At 48.9% G+C, this 17,755-nt stretch overlaps 2 protein-coding genes across 4 annotated transcripts in view; one reads left to right on the top strand and one right to left on the bottom strand.

Annotated features, from left to right (window-relative positions):
* Window positions 1–8,958, top strand: part of LOC108537344 (CMRF35-like molecule 1) — a 44,497-nt gene extending 35,539 nt beyond the window's left edge. The window contains exons 5-9 of one of the 2 annotated variants that reach the window (XM_017884632.1): window positions 227–290; window positions 4,819–4,931; window positions 7,051–7,073; window positions 7,403–7,540; window positions 8,015–8,958. In XM_017884632.1, the coding sequence (XP_017740121.1) occupies window positions 227–290; window positions 4,819–4,931; window positions 7,051–7,073; window positions 7,403–7,540; window positions 8,015–8,170 (494 nt within the window). In that variant the 3' untranslated portion in view covers window positions 8,171–8,958. Of the gene's footprint in view, window positions 1–181; window positions 291–4,818; window positions 4,932–7,050; window positions 7,074–7,402; window positions 7,541–8,014 lie in introns of both variants that reach the window. The other variant, XM_017884631.1, reaches the window with a different exon arrangement.
* Window positions 1–17,755, bottom strand: part of RAB37 (RAB37, member RAS oncogene family) — a 78,904-nt gene that overhangs the window by 46,047 nt on the left and 15,102 nt on the right. The gene's annotated exons all lie outside the window — the stretch shown is intronic.

Genomic DNA, 17,755 nt, shown 5'->3' with positions numbered 1-17,755 from the left:
AGCCCCAGGAGCCTCTGGAGTCTCCTAGAAGCCAGGGAGACATGAGCAGTCCAGGCTGCAGCCCCTTCCCATAGTAGCAGTCCAGACCCCCGCCTAGGCTCAGAGCCGTGTGCAGGGCTGTGGGTGGGCTCATGGGCAGGGTCTTCTGTGATCTGGTCTATACACCAAGCATCAACTACAGCATCAACTGCTGCCCCCACCACGTCTACTTCCACTACATTCACAGCACCAGTCATCCCGGAAGAAACCAGCAACTCCCCAACTCTGACTGGCCACCACTTGGACAAGAGGTAAACCAACTCTGGTTCCCCTGTGGACTACTTGGCCCAAACTCCTCCAATGGAGAACTCTTCGAAGTCCCAGTTTCCAGCCTGAGCTTTGTCTGGGACCTGCATACTCCTTGGTGAGGATGAGGAAGCTGGGAGCCCTTCCCATTTGCTGTCAGGCCACACAGTGTCCTTTCAGTCTCCACACATCCTTCATTCTGCAGCTCAGTGCTGTTTGTAGCTTCATTCGTTCATTCACCCCACTTTTACTGTGTTATAATAACTTCTACCTGGCTGCACCGTGCTGAGCTCAGGGGACCCAGACATGGACTGTCCCCGTGGAGCGCAGAGCTTAGTGTGGGGGACGGATGAGTTGGCAGTCAGTGAGGACGGTGTGGCTCATGTGAGTGGGCCATGGGGTCATGGAGCTGCAGGGATGGCTCTTGGGTCCAACTTCTGGGAGGACAAGGAAAGCAGGGCTTGGGGAAGTCCTGTTTCCCTTAATTTTCCTCTGATTACTGTTATGGCAAGAACAGTGATGCCGATAGTTTCTCACATCTCTGGAGCACCTGGCAGTTCACAAAAGGCTTTCCTGTGCATTATTTTGTTTTCTTTGACCTTCCCTACCCACCTCTTGTGGAAGAAGGGGCAGATATAAATGTTCCCATTCTACAGAAGAAGGAACTGAGCCTCAGTCCCTTCCTCAGTGAAGGGTGGCACTGGCGCTTGGATGGAAGTCTCTGGGCTCTACACCATAGCTCGGGTCACGCCTCTTAGTGCCCTGGCCAACCACTTGCAGTCAGCTGGGCTTTCTAGAAGTGGAATGTCCCCTTTCATTTCCTCCTTTCACTTTGCCTGGCCCTCTTGACTTTGTTTTTAGGTCCACCAAGTGTCAAGGTCTCCTATTGCTGGGACCTTGCCACAAAATCCCTGTGGGAGGTCCCTGGTATTCTGACCACCCGAGACCCTTCTACTCCCCCTCTCCCATTGCCTTCTGTTTTTTTTCTTTTTTCTTTTTAATTAAACTTTTAAGGTTTTCTTTTCTTTTTTCTTTTAGACAGAGTCTTGCTTTGTAGCTCAGATGAGTGCATGGTGCCATCTTGGCTCACTGCAACCTCTGCCTCTCATGTTCAAGCAATTCTTATGCCTCAGTCTCCTGAGTAGCTGGGAGACTACAGTCGCCTGCCACCTTGCCCAGCTAATTGGTTTTTTTTAAGACTGATTCTCACTCTGTTGCTGAGGCTGGAATGCAGTAGTATGATCTCAGCTCACTGCAACCTCTGCCTCCTGGGTTCATGTGATTCTTGAGCCTCAGCTTCCCGAGTAGCTGGGACTGCAGGTGTGAGTCACCATGCCCAGCCAATTTTTAGTAGCGATAGGGTTTTGCTATGTTGGCCAAGCTGGTCTCCAACTCCTGTCCTCAAGTGATATGCCCACCTCAGCCTCCCAAAGTGCTGAGATTACAAGCATGAGCCACCTCACTTTGTCCCTATTTTTCTTTTCCCTAAGCAAACCAATACAGGATGCTCTCTGATTTGAAAGTTTATTTTCTACCAAACTGCTTCGAATAAATAATAGTTAAGGTTTTTTTAAAAAATTATTTTATGAATTGAAGCCGTATGTAAGTACCCAATTAGGGCCTTTGATTAGCATGACATGGTTTATTCACTCATTTATTGAACACATAACTCTTGAGCACTCACTCTAGCCTGTCACTGTTTAAGGGAATTAAAAAGGGTACAAGAATGGACCAAATAATCAAAATGCCTGCCCTCAAGGTACTTACAATCTAGAGCTAATTAGTGTAACCAAATAGGGTTGACACAATTAATTGATTGATGAATTTCTTCTTCAAATTTCTGCACATCCAGTGATGAAGGAGACAGTCCTTGTATTAGTTTGCTTGGGTTGCCCCTAACAAAATATCACAGAATGGGGGCTTAAATCACAAACATTTATTTTCTCACAATTCTGGAGGCTAAAAGTCTGAGATCAAGGTGTCCATGAGGTTGGTTTCTTCTGAGCCCTCTCAGCTTGTAGATGGCTGTCTTCTTCCGATGTCTTCACGTGGTCGTCCCTCTGCGTGTGTCTGTGTCCTGATCTCTTCTAATGACACCAGTCATAATGGATTAGGGCCCACCTCAGTGACCTCATTTAACATCAATCACCTCTTTAAAGATCCTGTTTTCAAATACAATCACATTCTGAGATACTAGAGGGTGGGACTTCAACATATGGATTGGGGTTAGGGGTGGTGGTGTACAATACAGCGCAGCCCAGCCCACAACCGTTTCTTTTTGTTGTTGTTTGTTTGTTTTGAGATAGAGTCTCACTTTGTAACCCATGCTGGAGTGCAGTGTCAGGATCTCGGCTCACTGCAACCTCTGCCTCCTGGGTTCAAGCGATTCTCCTGCCTCAGCGTCCCAAGCAGCTGGGAGTACCTGGGATTATAGATGCGCACCACCACGCCCGGCTAATATTTTGTATTTTTAGTAGAGACGGGGTTTCGCCATGTTGGCCAGGCTGGTCTCGAACTCCCGGCCTCATGTGATCTGCCCGCCTCGGCCTCCCAAAGTGCTGGGAATACAGGTGTGAGCCACTGCGTGTGGTCGAGAGAGTGATTCTTGAGCAAAGACTGGAAGAGGTGAGAGAGTGAGCCAAGCAGAGCTCTGGAGGGAGCATGTTCCTGGAGAAAAATGCAACTGGAATAAGGTCCTTAAGGTGGGGGTGTGCCTGGAATATTTGAAGAGCAGCAGGAAGTGAGGCTGGAGTGAAGCAGGCAGGGGTGAGACATAGGCAGGAGTGGAGGCCATTGTCAGCCCTGGCCATTTTCATGGGCTGAAATGGGGCTGTTATGGGATTTATTTATTTAATTTAATTAAATTTATTTATTTGTTTATTTATTTTTTGAGACAGGGTCTTGCTCTGTCGACCAGACTGGAGTGCAGTGGTGTGATCTCAGCTCACTGCAACCTCCGCCTCCTGGGTCCAAGCAATTCTCCCACCTCAACCTCCCAAGTAGCTGGGACTACAGACACATGCCACCCTACCCGGCTAATTTTTGTATTTTTTGGTAGAGATGGAGTTTCACCACGCTGGTCAGGCTGGTCTCGAACTCCTGACCTCAAGTGATCTGCCTACTTCAGCCTTCTAAGGTGCTGGGATTACAGGTATGAGCCACCTTGCCTGGCCTGTTGCAGAATTTTGAGGAAGGGAGGGGCGTGTGCTGACATTGGGTTCACAGGCCCCCCCGGCTGCGTGGCGATGATCCACTACAGTAGGGCCTGTCAGTGTCCTGTGGCTGCCGTTACGAGTGGCTCAAAGCAAAATAAATATGTTCTCTCACAGCTAAGGAGGCCAGGAATTGGAAATCAAGGTGTCGCCAGGGTCATTTCCACCCTGGGGCTCAAAGGGAGCGTCTGTCTCGTGCCTCTGTTCCATCTGCTGGTAGGCGCCTGCGATCCTCTGGGCTTGTGGTGGCATCACTCTGATCCCTGTCTCTGTCGTCTCATGGTCTTCTTCCTGTGTGTTTATGTGTCCAAATTTCCCTCTTGTAAGGACACCAGTCGCTGGATCAGGGCCCATGCTAATCAAGTATGACCTCATCTTAACTTGATTACATCCACAAATAGGTCACATTCACGGGTCTGAGTGGATGTGAATTTGGAGGGGAAGAGGACGCTATTCAACCCAGTAGAGAGGGCAGGTGTAGAAGCAGGAGGTGTTTGAGAAGTCTGCTGCCCTACACTTTCTGTTAGGCTTCTAGACACATTAAAACCACCTCATGGAACCCCTTTCTCTTTTTAAAAACTATCTTTTGTTAAGGCCGGATGCCATGGCTTACGGCCGTAATCCCAGCACTTTGGGAGGCCGAGGCGGGTGGATCACTTGAGGTCAGGAGTTTGAGACCAGCCTGGTCTACATGGTGAAATCCTGTCTCTACTAACAATACAAAAATTAGCCAGGCATGGTGGCGGGCACCTGTAATCCCAGCTTCTTGGGAGGCTGAGGCAGGAGAAATTCTTGAACCTGGGAGGTGGAGGTTGCAGTAAGCCGAGATCGTGCCACGGCACTCCAGCCTGGGTGACAGAGTGAGACTCTGTCTCAAAAACAAACAAAAAACAAAAACAACTATCTTTTGCTAAAATTCTTAAATTTTTAAGCTTTTGTTTTAGCTTTAGGGGTACGTGTACAGGTTTGTTATATGGGTAAATTGCATGTCACTGGGATTTTGTGTACAGATTATTTTGTCACCCAGGTAACAGGTATAGTACCCAACAGATAGTTTGTAGTTTTTTGATTCTCTCCTTCCTCTCATCCTCCATCCTCAAGTAGGCCCTGGTGTCTCTTGTTCCATTCCCTTCTCTGTGTCTGTGTGTACTCATTGTAAACCCATCTTTGAGGGTCTCCAGGAGTGAGGGTTCCCGGGCTGCAAACCACAGACCTCCAGCTCATCAGGTGTGCGGCCCTCCCCCGCTGCTGGGTGGGAGGGATTGGGCTGAGAGGCAGACAGTGAGCCTGGGGTGCAGAGGACACTTGCCATTGTTTCTAGGCACAACCTCCTGAAGCTCAGCGTCCTGCTGCCTCTCATCTTCACCATATTGCTGCTGCTTTTGGTGGCCGCTTCGCTCTTGGCTTGGAGGATAATGAAGTGCCAGCAGAAAGGTGAGAGGACCTGGGTGAGGCTGGGCTGAGACTGGGCCGGGTGGCTGGGGTTGTGGCCAATGGCCAGCATTGGTATCTGGGAACTATCTGGTCCAAGCGAATTACCTGCACGATCTGGAAAGGGCGCTGTCCCAAAGGCCCTCAGCAGCTGGCAGTGCGAGGCGACCAGGGGCCACTCTGGAGCTTGTAGGGGAGCCCCAGGAGGTTTTGGCATTTGCCTCCTGCCCTGCACCTCTGTCCTTCCCCTTCTCTTCTCTCTGATCCACCTCCCTCTCTCTTTCCTGGACTGGCTCTTGGTGGCAGAGGTGTCGATGGTCTTAGGTGGGTGGTCCAGTCTGGGGTGTCTAGACTAGATGCTAGAGTCGGGTCTGTGTGGTTGTCAAGGAGGTACTGAGCTGACATGGAATGGGGAGGGAGAAACAGACACAAACACACCAGTGCATGCACACACACATGCCCGATCACGGGCACACACACTGCATGGATCCCAAGTGCGTGTACACTCCTCACATTACATGCGCACGCACACACACACAGCCCTCCAAGTCTGATCAGGAAATTGAAATGGCCTTTCCTTCTGTCCCTCCCCTGCCCGCTGTACTTTCTCAGTGTGAACTTGCCCTGTGTGAACTTGCCCTTCAGGGAAGAACCTCTTGGCGCAGGAGCCTGCACTTACAGATCATGAGGCCTGGCCTCAACTAAACCCTTTTGCGTCTGGCTTCACTTCCACATTTTCACACAATTGTACCTCTTTCCCTTCTAGAACAGCTGGGTCCTGGCTCTCACAGGGTTCTCTCCAACACTTCTCCCTCCCCACAGCCTGGGAAGAGGGGAGCCTGACTCTCTGTTAGTTAGTTTGTTTTCTGTGACACTTTCTAAAAATTAGAGCCTGACTCTTATTCATCACTTTTTCTCCCGTGACCTAAGGTCTAAGTGCTTTCTGTGTTCTTCAGCATCTAGACTTTTGAAACTAGGGGAAAATCCCCCACTTCTTTGTTGTCCCTAGAGTAGGGATGTGGGGGTGGTGGCCCGGGAGGGGAGAAAGAAGACAGTGACCAGCAACCACCTGAAAATCGGTCCCAGTGGAAAAACTTCCAATCCAATCGCCGGATGCCATGGCTCATGCCTATAATCCCAGCACTTAGGGAGGCCGGGGCGGGTGGATCACTTGAGATCAGGAGTTAGAGACCAGCCTGGCCAACGTGGTGAAACTCTTTCTCTACTAAAAATACAAAAAATTGGCCAGATGTGGTGGCAGGCGCCTGTAGTTCCAGCTACTCGTGAGGCTCAGGCAGGAGAATCGCTTGAACCCAGAAGGTGGAGGTTGCAGTGAGCCAAGATCGTGCCATTGCACTCCAGTATGGGCAACAAGAGAGAAACTCCATCTCAAAACCAAACCAAACCAAACCAAACCAAACCAAACCAAACCAAACAAAATCCGTCCCTACTGTGCTGACCCAGCTTGTACATTCTACTTGGGGTTGGGGGGCAGCTTGGTGCAAGCCTGTCTCTGCAGACAACTTTTACTGATGGAGCACCACCTGCCCAGCACAGCCAAGCACCCAGGTTGTAAGGAAGGGACAGGCCCGGCCATCCTGCAGCTTACAGCCCACCTGAGGACTAACTAGAATTCAGTGGGATAAAGATGATGAGACAGACCTAAAGCACGTGTCCCCTCGGGGGCCCGGGAGGGGGATTAGACAGCCTGGGTAGCTGCGGAAGACAGGCATGGCTTTGAATTGACCCCTGAAGGATGAATCGGGTAGAGAGACACGGTGGAATTCCAGGCCAAGTCGAGATTCTGCAGAAGCAAACTTACTCCCTGGGGACCAATGACTGGCAGGGCCACCCGATCAGCTGAGTGCACAGTTCTATGATGTGGGGAGCAGGGGGCTGGGATGTCCTTCTTTTTCAGGTGGAGAAGGGAAAGGTCAGAGAGGTGACGTGACCAGTGTCACAGAGTGTGTCATCTGAGGAGTCAGAATTAGAACCAGGTCCCTGTCTTTGAGCCTGGACCCAATTCACCTCTTTTCTTCCATATTTCTCTTGGCTAGACCCGGGGGTTCTTGTGAGTCTGGGGAATGGGCTTTCTAATTGTTAATTGTTGTTTGTCTTTTAGCGGCTGGGATGTCCTCAGAGCAGGTAAGATACTCCCCAAGGTTGGACCAGAGAGACCAGGCAGCTTCTTTCCCCTTCCTCATTTTCCATCTCCCAGAAGGTCCAAAATATCAGATAAGTCCTGTGCCAAAGTATCCCGTCCTCATGGCCCCCTGCAGGGTCTGGGGACTGAGGGCCTGGAAGCAGCCAGGGGGACGAGGGCTGAGGGGTACAGGAGCCTGAGAAGTGGGGGTCACAGAAGGAACTGGGAGAGGGGCACCCAGGGAAGTGGAGAGGCTCTTGTCCTGCCACGGAAAAGGAACCTGTGTCCACAGACAATCTTGTGACTCCCCAGCGTGTGTTCCCTCTCCCAGGTACCGCAGCCCCTGGAGGGCGACCTCTGCTATGCAGACCTGACCCTGCAGCTGACCAGAACCTCCCCACAAAAGGCTACCACGAAGCTCTCCTTCTCTGCCCAGGCTGACCAGGTGGAAGTGGAATATGTCACCATGGTGCGTCCTCCGTGGGGGCTGCTGTGAGGCTCGGGCAGGGGGGCACAGGCCTGCTGTTGTGCCCCATTGGAGGGTGGGCTTTCTCCCGCTCACATGGGCATAGAGGAGGCGGGTGTGGGGCAAAGCCATAGTCACTGCAGGACTCGCCTAGGAGCTCCCCCAGGCAAGTCTTGGCCCCGGGGACCCAGGGACTGGCCAAACATGGTCCCCACGTTGGGCAGCAGAGTCCCAGACAGGCCGAATGACTTGGGATTCCACAGGAAATGTGATGCCCTGGTGCAGCGTTAGGGGACAATCTGTTCTGTTGTGGTTGAAGCTCAGGGTGCTTGGCAGAGTCGGGGGGAAGCTGGAGGGCTTGAGAGGGATCAGAAGCCCTGAAAGGTCCACCCCCACTAGCCTCCTCCAACGGCTCCTCTGCCCCGTGACTGTCACTTCCTGCTGTCCTCTCTGACCTGGCGCCCGCCTTTGCTGCAGGCTCCCTTCCCGAAGGAGGACATTTCCTATGCATCGCTGACCTTGGCTGCTGAGGATCAGGAGCCAACCTACTGCAACATGGGCCCCCTCAGTAGCCACATCCCCAGTGTTGGCCCTGAGGATCCCACGGAATACAGCATCATTAGGAGGCCTTAGCCTGCACTCCAGGCTCCTTCTTGGACCCCAGGCTGTGAGCACATTCCTGCCTCATCGACCATCTGTGCCCTGCTCCCCTCATCAGGACCAACCCCGGGGACTGGTGCCTCTGCCTGATCAGCCAGCATTGCCCCCAGCTCTGGCTTGGGCTTGGGGCCAAGTCTCAGGGGGCTTCTAGGAGTTGGGGTTCTCTAAACGTCCCCTCCTCTCCTACATAACTGAGGAGGGGACTAGGGATATGCTCTGGGGCTTTCATGGGAATGATAAAGATGATAATGATAAAAATATTATCATTATTTTATCATTATTATCGTAAAGTATCATTATCATAATACAATGAACCTTTATTTATTGCCTACCACATGTCATGGGCTGAATAATGGCCCCCAAAGATATCTGTGTCCTAATTATTAGAACCTGTGACTGTTACCTTCTGTGGCAGAAAGGGACTGTGCAGATGTATGTAAGTTAAGGGCTTTAAGATAGGAAGGTTATTCTTGCTGATTCGGGTGGGCCCAAAATATCACCACAAGGGTCCTCATAAGAAGGAGGCCAGAAGGTCAAAGAGGAAGAGACAATGTGATGATGGAAGTGGACATGGGTGTGATGTGAGCAGGGGCCACGAATGCCGCAGACTTCAGAAAAGGCAAGGAACGGATTCCCCCGCCTGGAGCCTCCAAAAGAAACCAGCCCTGCCCATGCCTTGACTTGAGCCCAGTGAAACCGATCTTGAGCTTCTGGCCTCCAGAATTGCAGGAGAATAAATTTGTGTTGTTTTTAATAAGCCATGAAATTGGTGCTAATTTGTTACAGCAGCAACAGGAAACTCATATGGTACATGGCAGGTGCCCTTCCCTAGATGCTTCCCATGTAGTAACTAATTTAATCCTCACGACAACCATGAGGCACTTCTATTATTGTCCCCTTTTTACAGACGAGGAACCCTAGGGATGGAGAGGTTCAGTGACTTGAACCAAGTTTAATGGTGAGTAAGCAGGTGAGTTGGAATTTGAGCACATTTGACTCCAGAGCCTGGAGTCTGCACTGTTTGTATAAGGAGGATAGTGTGTATGTGCATGTGTGTGTATGTGTGTGTGTGTATGTACATGGGATCATGAGCATTTACAGATGCTGGACTTACTATCTTCTTTTTCTTTTTTTTTTCTTTTGAGACAGAGTCTCACTCTGTCGCCCAGGCTGGAGTGCAGTGGCGCGATCTCGGCTCACTGCAAGCTCCGCCTCCCGGGTTTACGCCATTCTCCTGCCTCAGCCTCCCGAGTAGCTGGGACTACAGGCACCCGCCATCTCGCCTGGCTAGTTTTTTGTATTTTTTAGTAGAGACGGGGTTTCGCCGTGTAGACCAGGATGGTCTCGATCTCCTGACCTCGTGATCCACCCGTCTCGGCCTCCCAAAGTGCTGGGATTACAGGCTTGAGCCACCGCGCCTGGCCTTCTTTTTTTTTTTTTTTTTTTGAGATGGAGTCTCACTCTGTCCCCCAGGCTGCAGTGCGGTGGTGAGATCTCAGCTCACTGCAACCTCCAGTTCCTGGGTTCAAGCAATTCTCCTGCTTCAGTCTCCCAAGTAGCTGAAACTACAGGCACCTGCCATTATGCCTGGCTAATTTTCATGTTTTAGTAGAGATGAGGTTTCACCATGTTGNGCTGACCTAGTGTGGTGGCACACCACGTCGCACACAACTGCGTCCTCCATCCCTCGCTGCCCAGCACACAGTAGGTGCCTGGCACGCAGTGGGCACTTGCTCCGCTGTGGTGCCGGTGCCCTGAGCTGTGACTGCAGCGCCTGCCCGTGGCGTTGCCAGTGTGACAGTGAATGTCGCAGGTGGTGTTGCCACCCGTGTTGGTGACATGGTGTCACGTGAGGACACGAGGGAGCTGCTTAATACACTATTGACTTCTGTTTGTATTTAGAGACATTGTCTCCCTCTGTCCCCAGGCTGCAGTGCGGTGGTGAGATCTCAGCTCACTGCAACCTCCAGTTCCTGGGTTCAAGCAATTCTCCTGCTTCAGTCTCCCAAGTAGCTGAAACTACAGGCACCTGCCATTATGCCTGGCTAATTTTCATGTTTTTAGTAGAGATGAGGTTTCACCATGTTGGCCAGGCTGGTCTCAAACTCCTGGCCTCAAGTGATCTGCCTATCTCGACCTCCCAAAGTGCTGGGATTACAGGTGTGAGCCACCACACCCGGCCAGACTTACTATCTTTATTCTAGCAACCTGACAGCCTTCCTTCCAGAAAGTACCCTGAACCCCACTATGTCTCATCATTTCTGTGGTTACCAGCCTAGCCCAAGCAACCATTCCCTGCCTGGTCTTCCTCTTTCACTCTCTGCAGTGGAGTCCATTCTCCTCCCAGCAACCAGAGTGATCTTTTCCAAACACAGATGTGATTACTCCCTGCTTATAGCCTTCTGGTGGTTTCTCTCCCAGCCTGCAAGTTCTCAGGGGATCCATGGGCTGCTGGCTGCCCCTTCACCCCTATCTCCATCCACCCTGCCTCTCACAGGCTCTGCTCCATGCACACCGGCTTTTATTCTGTCCTTCTAATAAGATAAGGCTTGCTCCCTTCTTAGGGCCTTGGCACTTGCTATTCCTCCTTTCCAGAATGCTCTTCCCGCAGATTGGCGAATAGTTAGCTCCTTTTTATCATCACATCTCAGGTTAAATGTTACCTCCTAGAAGAGGCCTTCCTTGGCCACTTAAGGGGCAGTGGTCCCTGCAGCCCACCTCCAATTTCTCTCTGTCTTGTTGCTCTGCTTTATTTCCTTTGGTGAAGTGACTTACTTAGTGGGGTCTATGTTTATCATTTTCCCCATCTCCACTAGGCAGTCTGCTGCGTTAAGTGGGGACTTTGTCTCATTCACTCCCGTATCCCCCGTGCCTAGTTACTGTCTGGCACATGGTGGGTTCTCAAATGTTTATTGGTTGACTCAATGAATAAGCAGTGCATTTGGAGCAGAAGGCAAGCTCTCAGAGCAAAGGCAGTGGTGTTCACCATTCTGGGAGGGAAGTCCCGGGCCAAACAGCCTAAGGAATTTCAGGATTGACTGCCCAGAAGTGTGAAGTGGAAAGACTCCTTTTTCCCCTCCTGAGAACTGGGGAGACGTAAGGGACTACGATGTTCCCTGGCTGGAGGACAAAGGTCTATCACTTCACCTAGGTTGATTTTGTTGGACCGGCGGATTGTAGGAGGGGTTGGGGATAAAGTGTCAGGGAAAGGCATCATGGCTTGGGAAGAGATGACGAGCTGTGCCTGAGCACCACAGGCTGGTGACCCAGTGGGTAGGAGGCTGTGGGCATGTTTAGCAGTCCATATCAATGTGTCCTGGAGTTTGCCTGACTTCTCATAGCTATGGACACCTCATAGCTATGGACACATCTGGCATTGGTGACCTTGGTGGAGAGATCCTGCTCCCATGACCTCAAAAATGATTCCCTGGAATCTCCAGGGCTTTTCTGTCCTGGGGGACTTCACAGAGCCCAAGCAAGCTTGACTATTCTTGAGCTAGTCGTCTAAGCTGGTCAGGTCAGAGTGAGACTGTTTTTTGACATAGACTGTTTTAAATTTACAGAGCAAGAAGCACCCACAGAGAGATCTTAAAATGGAAAAGTTCAAAGCAGAACCAAATTAGAATAAGTCAAGGTATAAGAATAAAAGTAATAATATGAGACCTTGGGCCAGAGCATCACTGTGTCATTTCAACGATCGTGCATAAAGTGGATTTATTTCAGGGTTTATTTCAAGCAGTCAACACTACCCAGAATGTATAAGTACATGCTTATGTTGGATAGAAAGGGATTCATCTTTTCTGATAATATACAATCATAGATCCCAGCAAAGATTATTGCCATGAAACTTCTGACATTAAGCTAGACACACAGGGAAGACTAGAATTTAGCTCAATTTGGCTTGGTTGGAGGAATTGGGCTGCTTCTATCTTCATCTGGATGGTGGACATAAGCTGGGAGGAAGGTTGTGACCTGGCTGAGCTGAAGAGTTGTGAAACAGCATGGGAAGACCGATCCATTCTGATCCATTTTAGTTGCCTTAGTCAAACTTTGGAAAAAGGTGTCTACAGGCTGGGCATGGTGGCTCATGTCTATAATCCCAGTGCTTTGGGAGGCCAAGGCAGGTGATTGATTGGGCCCAGGAGTTCGAGAGCAGCCTGGGCACCATAGGGAGACATACAATAATTAATTAATTAGCTGGATGTGGTGGTGCATGCCTGTAGTCCCAGCTACTCAAGAGGCTGAGGTGGGAGGATTGCTTGAGGATTTCTATCTCTACAAAAAAACAAAACAAAAATTAGCCAGGCACCTGTGGTCCCAGCTACTTGGGAGGCTGAGGCAGGTGGATTAGTTGAGCCCAGGATTTCCAAGTGGCAGTGAGCTGTGATCATGCCACTGTACTTCAGCTTGGGTGACAGAACAAGACCCTGTCTCAAAAAAACAAGGAAATGTCTACAAGAGAGAATAGATTACTGGATATACTGTTTTTATCTAAAGTTTTAGCCCTCTGAATTGGTGGCAGTCTGAAAGGGACCTTTTCATATTCTCAGAAATGGGTTGATAGTCATGAGCCAGTCTAGGCAATTCCAGAGCTGGACAGAGCAGATCTCTGCCTTGTGGTCCTGATAGGAAGTGTCTGGGTTCTCTCTGTGCAGTGCTATGACTGTAGGAGTCAGCTGTTAATCCAGCCCGGTTTGCTCAAGCCTGAGCTAGAGTTTAGCGCGCTAGAGAAGTAGCTGGGGTGAGAGGAGGGAGGCAGATATACACAAGAGGCAGGAAAGGAAATTGTTTCATAATGTCTACAGATTTGTATCTGGGTGTAGTCTCAGTCGTATTCCTGCGCCCCGTCATGACTTTGTTAAGGCAGAGTTTGGGTGGCTGGCCAGCACGTTTATTGCAAGAGAGAAAACTTATATATGGTTCCTCAGGTCTGAGTGAGGGTAGCATTTACTATCTTGCTGTGTGATTTCCATGAAAGCACATTCTGTTAAAACAAACTACAAGATTTCTAAGCACTCAATCCTGATTGAGTGCCTAATTATTTATAGCCATCTAAGGTTGCTGGGGTTTCCCTTCCTGGTTTTTGAATTATTAATATTTAAAGATTCCAGGCCAGGCATTGTGGCTCACGCCTCTAATCTCAGCACTTTGGGAGGCCAAGGTGGGTGATAGATTGAGCCCAGGAGTTTGAGACCAGCCTGAGCAACATAGGGAGGCCTGCAAAAAGGATATCTCCACCAAAAATAAAAAAATCAGCTGGGCGTGGTTGTGCACAACTGTGGTCCCAGCTACTCCAGAGGCTGAGGGGTAGGATCGCTTGAACATAGGAAGTTGAGGCTGCAAGTGAGCCGAGATCATATGACTGCATGCCAGCCTCAGGACAGAGTGAGGCCTTGTCTCAAAAAAGATTCCTCTTGATAAGCCTGTAAGGTTTGGACAGCCTCCTTTTGAGAACTATGCACATTATCATTGGCTTTCAGAAGACCCCACTGTTTGAGAGTCAGTTGAGGGAGAAAAAAAAACACTAAGTTGGCAACCTCCAAAATCCATGAGTAAGATACATTTGCACAGAAGTGAAGTGAAAGGCTACCTTTGCTTGACATCTTAAAAAGTAGAGCTCACAGCTGCTTAGCCTTGGAAAGGGCAGACTGCTGGAACTGGTTGATTTCATGTACCAATAAATTTTTAGATTGGCAAGGACAGATACAGTGATCAGCCTTTTATTTTACCAAGTAGGCACTTTTTTTTTTTTTTTTTTAGCTTTTAGTTTTCTTTGCCAAAGTCAAATATGTCTGAACCAAGTAGGTAAATTCTTATTCAATTTCACTTCACTGGAATTGGTAATTGACCAGTTCATTGAAAAAGTTTGTTAAACAAGAACTCATAAAAGAGATACACTGTATTTTTTCTTTTCTTTTCTTTTTTTTTTTCAGACACAGTCTTGCTGTGTCACCCCGGCTAGAGTGTAGTGGCACAATCTTGGCTCACCACAACCTCTGCCTCCCGGCTTCAAGCGTTTCTCTTGCCTCAGCCTCCCAAGTAGCTGGAATTACAGGCATGTGCTACCATGCCTGGCTAATTTTTGTATTTTTAGTAGAGATGGGGTTTCACTATGTTGGTCAGGCTGGTCTTGGACTTCTGACCTCAGGTGATCTGCCCGCCTTGGCCTCCCAAAGTGCTAGGATTACAGGTGTGAGTCAGCCACCATGCTCGGCCCACACCTGGCTAATTTTGTATTTTTAGTAGAGACAGGATTTCACCATGTTGACCAGGCTGGTCTTGAACTGACCTCAAGTGATCCACCTGCCCCAGCCTCCTAAAGTGCCGGGATTACAGGTGTGAGCCACTGCGCCCAGCCTATTTTTCCTCTACGTGTTTTATTTTGACTTAAAATATCTAAATGTGTAGTTATTAGCAAGTATTTTGATGTAGACCTAAAGCCTTTGCTTTGCTTACAAGTCTGCTGAAAAGTGGGGCCCATTGCCTTTCCTGCACAAACCACACACTCATGGTCCTGGGGTTTCAGTTCCAGTTTCTTTAAAATGAAGCAATAAATTCTAGAAACCTAGGAAGCCACCTGATCGCAAAATCTTTCTTCATTTTTATGCATTTCTTTCCAATATTTTATAGTTCTCTCATTCAGTCCTAATTTGATAGCATTTTTAAAAGTGACAGGCTTTTACAGTCTTTCCAAAGCACTCAGTTTAGTTTTTGTAGAGATAACAGTTCTCTTTTTTTTAACTTATTTTATTGGTCAATAGTCTTTCTGTTTAAATTCCTTTGTTTTTTTTTTCTTTTTTCTTTTATTTATTTATTTATTTATTTTTTGAGGTATAGTCTCGCTCTGTCACCCAGGCTGGAGTGCAATGGCGCGATCTTAGCTCACTGCAACCTCAGCCTCCCAGGTTCAAGCAATTCTCCTGCCTTAGCCTCCCAAGTAACTGGGATTACAGGCACCTGCCACCATGCTCGGCTACTTTTTTTGTATTTTTAGTAGAGATGGGATTTCACTATGTTGGCCAGGCTGATCTGGAACTCCTGACCTCAGGTAATCCCCCTGCTTTGGCCTCCCAAAGTGCTGGGATTACAGGCGTGAGGCACCATGCCTGGCCAATTTCTTTGTTTATGGGTGAATTGATTCAAGTACATCATTCTAATTAACACGTATGACCAGCATAAGCAAGTATGGGCCCAAATGCATTCTTGTTAACCAGGTACCGCAACCATGAGAGCAGAGCCCGCCAGCTGTGAGCACTCAGTCTCAGGCTTAATCAGTGTGCTCCAGTAAGAGACTGAAGGTATTGGTTGACCTAATAAGTTGGTTAAGTGAGGGGTTGCTTAAAGTTTCTACTCAACAATCCATTGTCACCATAACTTCATAAAAGGAAGGACCTTTGAGCACCCCAAGTCTCGGGATGATCGTATGTCCTAAGAAAGGACAGTTGGTAACATCTACTGATGTGTGTGTATCATTCCTACACATCAATTGGTACTTGGTCAGGGGCTGGTACTTAGGTATGGACTGAGAATTGGCAGCCATGGATCTGGTTCACACTGTTCTCTAGGCATGGATCCTCTCTACCATGTCTCTGTCCACTGGTGTAGTGAGTCTTCCCCTGAGGGCCTCTAGTGACCCTCTTTGTTTGGAGGCTGATGAAGGTTGTCACTCATGAGGGCTGCGGAGCTCTTCATTAGTTGTGTAAGGGCCCCTTGAAGCAATCAGATTCCCCCTGCCCCAGCACAAGCCCCTTCCCCAAGTAGTCCACTGTGACCACATCCTCACATGGTCCTGTCCTGAGGGTCTGCAACTCTTGCATCAAGAAAGGGTGTGTTGGCTGGGTGTGGTGGCTCATGCCTGTAATTCTAGCACTTTGGGAGGCCAAGGCAGGTGGATCGCCTGAGGTCAGGAGTTCGAGACCAGCCTGGCCAACATGGTGAAACCCCATCTCTACTAAAAATACAAAAAATTAGCCAGGCGTGGTGGCATGTGCCTGTAATCCCAGCTACCCGAAATGCTGAAGTAGGAGAATTGCTTGAACCTGGAAGCAGAGGTTGTGGTGAGCCGAAATGGTGCTACTGCACTCTAGCCTGGGTGACAGGGTGAGACTTTGTCTCAAGAAAAAAAATAATAATAATAAGATATGAGGGTAGATGGGAGAGTACGTGGAGGACGTGGAGGTAGAGTGAAGGAGAGTCCATCCAGGAGCAGTGCTGGTGCTTGCAAGACTTGGCTTGCCTTCCTGGGCTTCTTACCCTGCAGTTGGGTTGATGGAGGCAAATCCCCAGGGGATGCTGTTGTTTGGCTCTTCCGCACCTAAGACCCAATTAACAGCATTTGGGCCTGCTTCATCTGAGCAGCTCTGCATGCAGGGTCTTGAATCCACTTTGTGAATGAATGTCTGCCATTGGCATTGATTTTGCTTTGGTGTTTATCCTGGGCCAGGCTGAGATTGTCACCTGGGCTTCACTAGCATTTCTGGAGGTCAGTGATAAAGGGGTTTGGGGGAGCTCCCAGTCCAAGCCTTCCCTTTCCTAAGGACCCTGGGAATCTAGGAAGGGATAAGCAGAGTTGAAACTTGGGTTGGGGTTTCTCTTTTATTCCCTGCCGAGTGCCCTTGAACAACCACTGAATATCTCTCAGATCTCTTTTCTCTTCTACAAAATGAAGTATAACTAAAAAAGTGCCACAGACCCACCAGGCTGTAATTTCAAAGTAGCCAAACTAGGGCAGGGTGCAGTGGCTCAAGCCTGTAATCTCAAAACTGTGGGAGGCCAAGGCAGTCTGATCACTTGAGGTCAGGAGATCGAGACCAGCCTGGCACAACATGGTGAAACCCAGTCTCTACTAGAAACACAAAAAAATTAGCTGGTTGTGGTGGTGCACACTTGTAATCCCAGCTACTTAGGATGCTGAGGTGGGAGAATCGCTTGAACCCGGGAGGCGGAGGTTGCAGTGAGTTGAGATTGTGCCACTTGCTCTAGCCTGGGTGACAGAGCAAGACTCCACATCAAAACAAAGACAAAGTAACCAAATTAACCTTCTGTCCCATGGCAATTTCGTAAAGTGGATCCCAGCTACCTGTAGCAGGCTCCTTTGTTTTTTATTGTTTTTGAGGCAAAATGTTAGCATTTAGTAAATGTAGATGGTAGGTACATGTGCCATTTTCTTTTTGTTCTTCTAGTCTTTGTACCTTTCTATGAAGTTTCAAAATTTCACAATAAACCATGAATTTTCATTTATCTATACAATGGAATGCTATGTAGTGATTAAAAAGAATGAAGGTAAGAATATGTGTAACAAAATTCCTATGATGGATCTATCTGTCTGTCTATCTGTCTATCTATCTATCTATCTATCTCACACATATGTATAAATAAACACACATATATTTTTTTCACAGCAATTTCATTTTCTTTTTTTCTTTTTTCTTTTTTTTCTTTTTTTTTGAGACGGAGTCTCGCGTCTGTCACGCCCAGGCGCTGGACGTGCAAGGGCGGATCTCAGCCTCACTGCACAGCTTCCGCCTCCCGCGGTTTACGCCATTCTCCTGCCTCAGT

This window comes from Rhinopithecus bieti, unplaced genomic scaffold (assembly GCF_001698545.2).
Source record: "Rhinopithecus bieti isolate Rb0 unplaced genomic scaffold, ASM169854v2 scaffold_13400, whole genome shotgun sequence".
NCBI lineage: Eukaryota > Metazoa > Chordata > Mammalia > Primates > Cercopithecidae > Rhinopithecus > Rhinopithecus bieti.
This window is presented reverse-complemented; position numbering and strand designations above follow the sequence as displayed.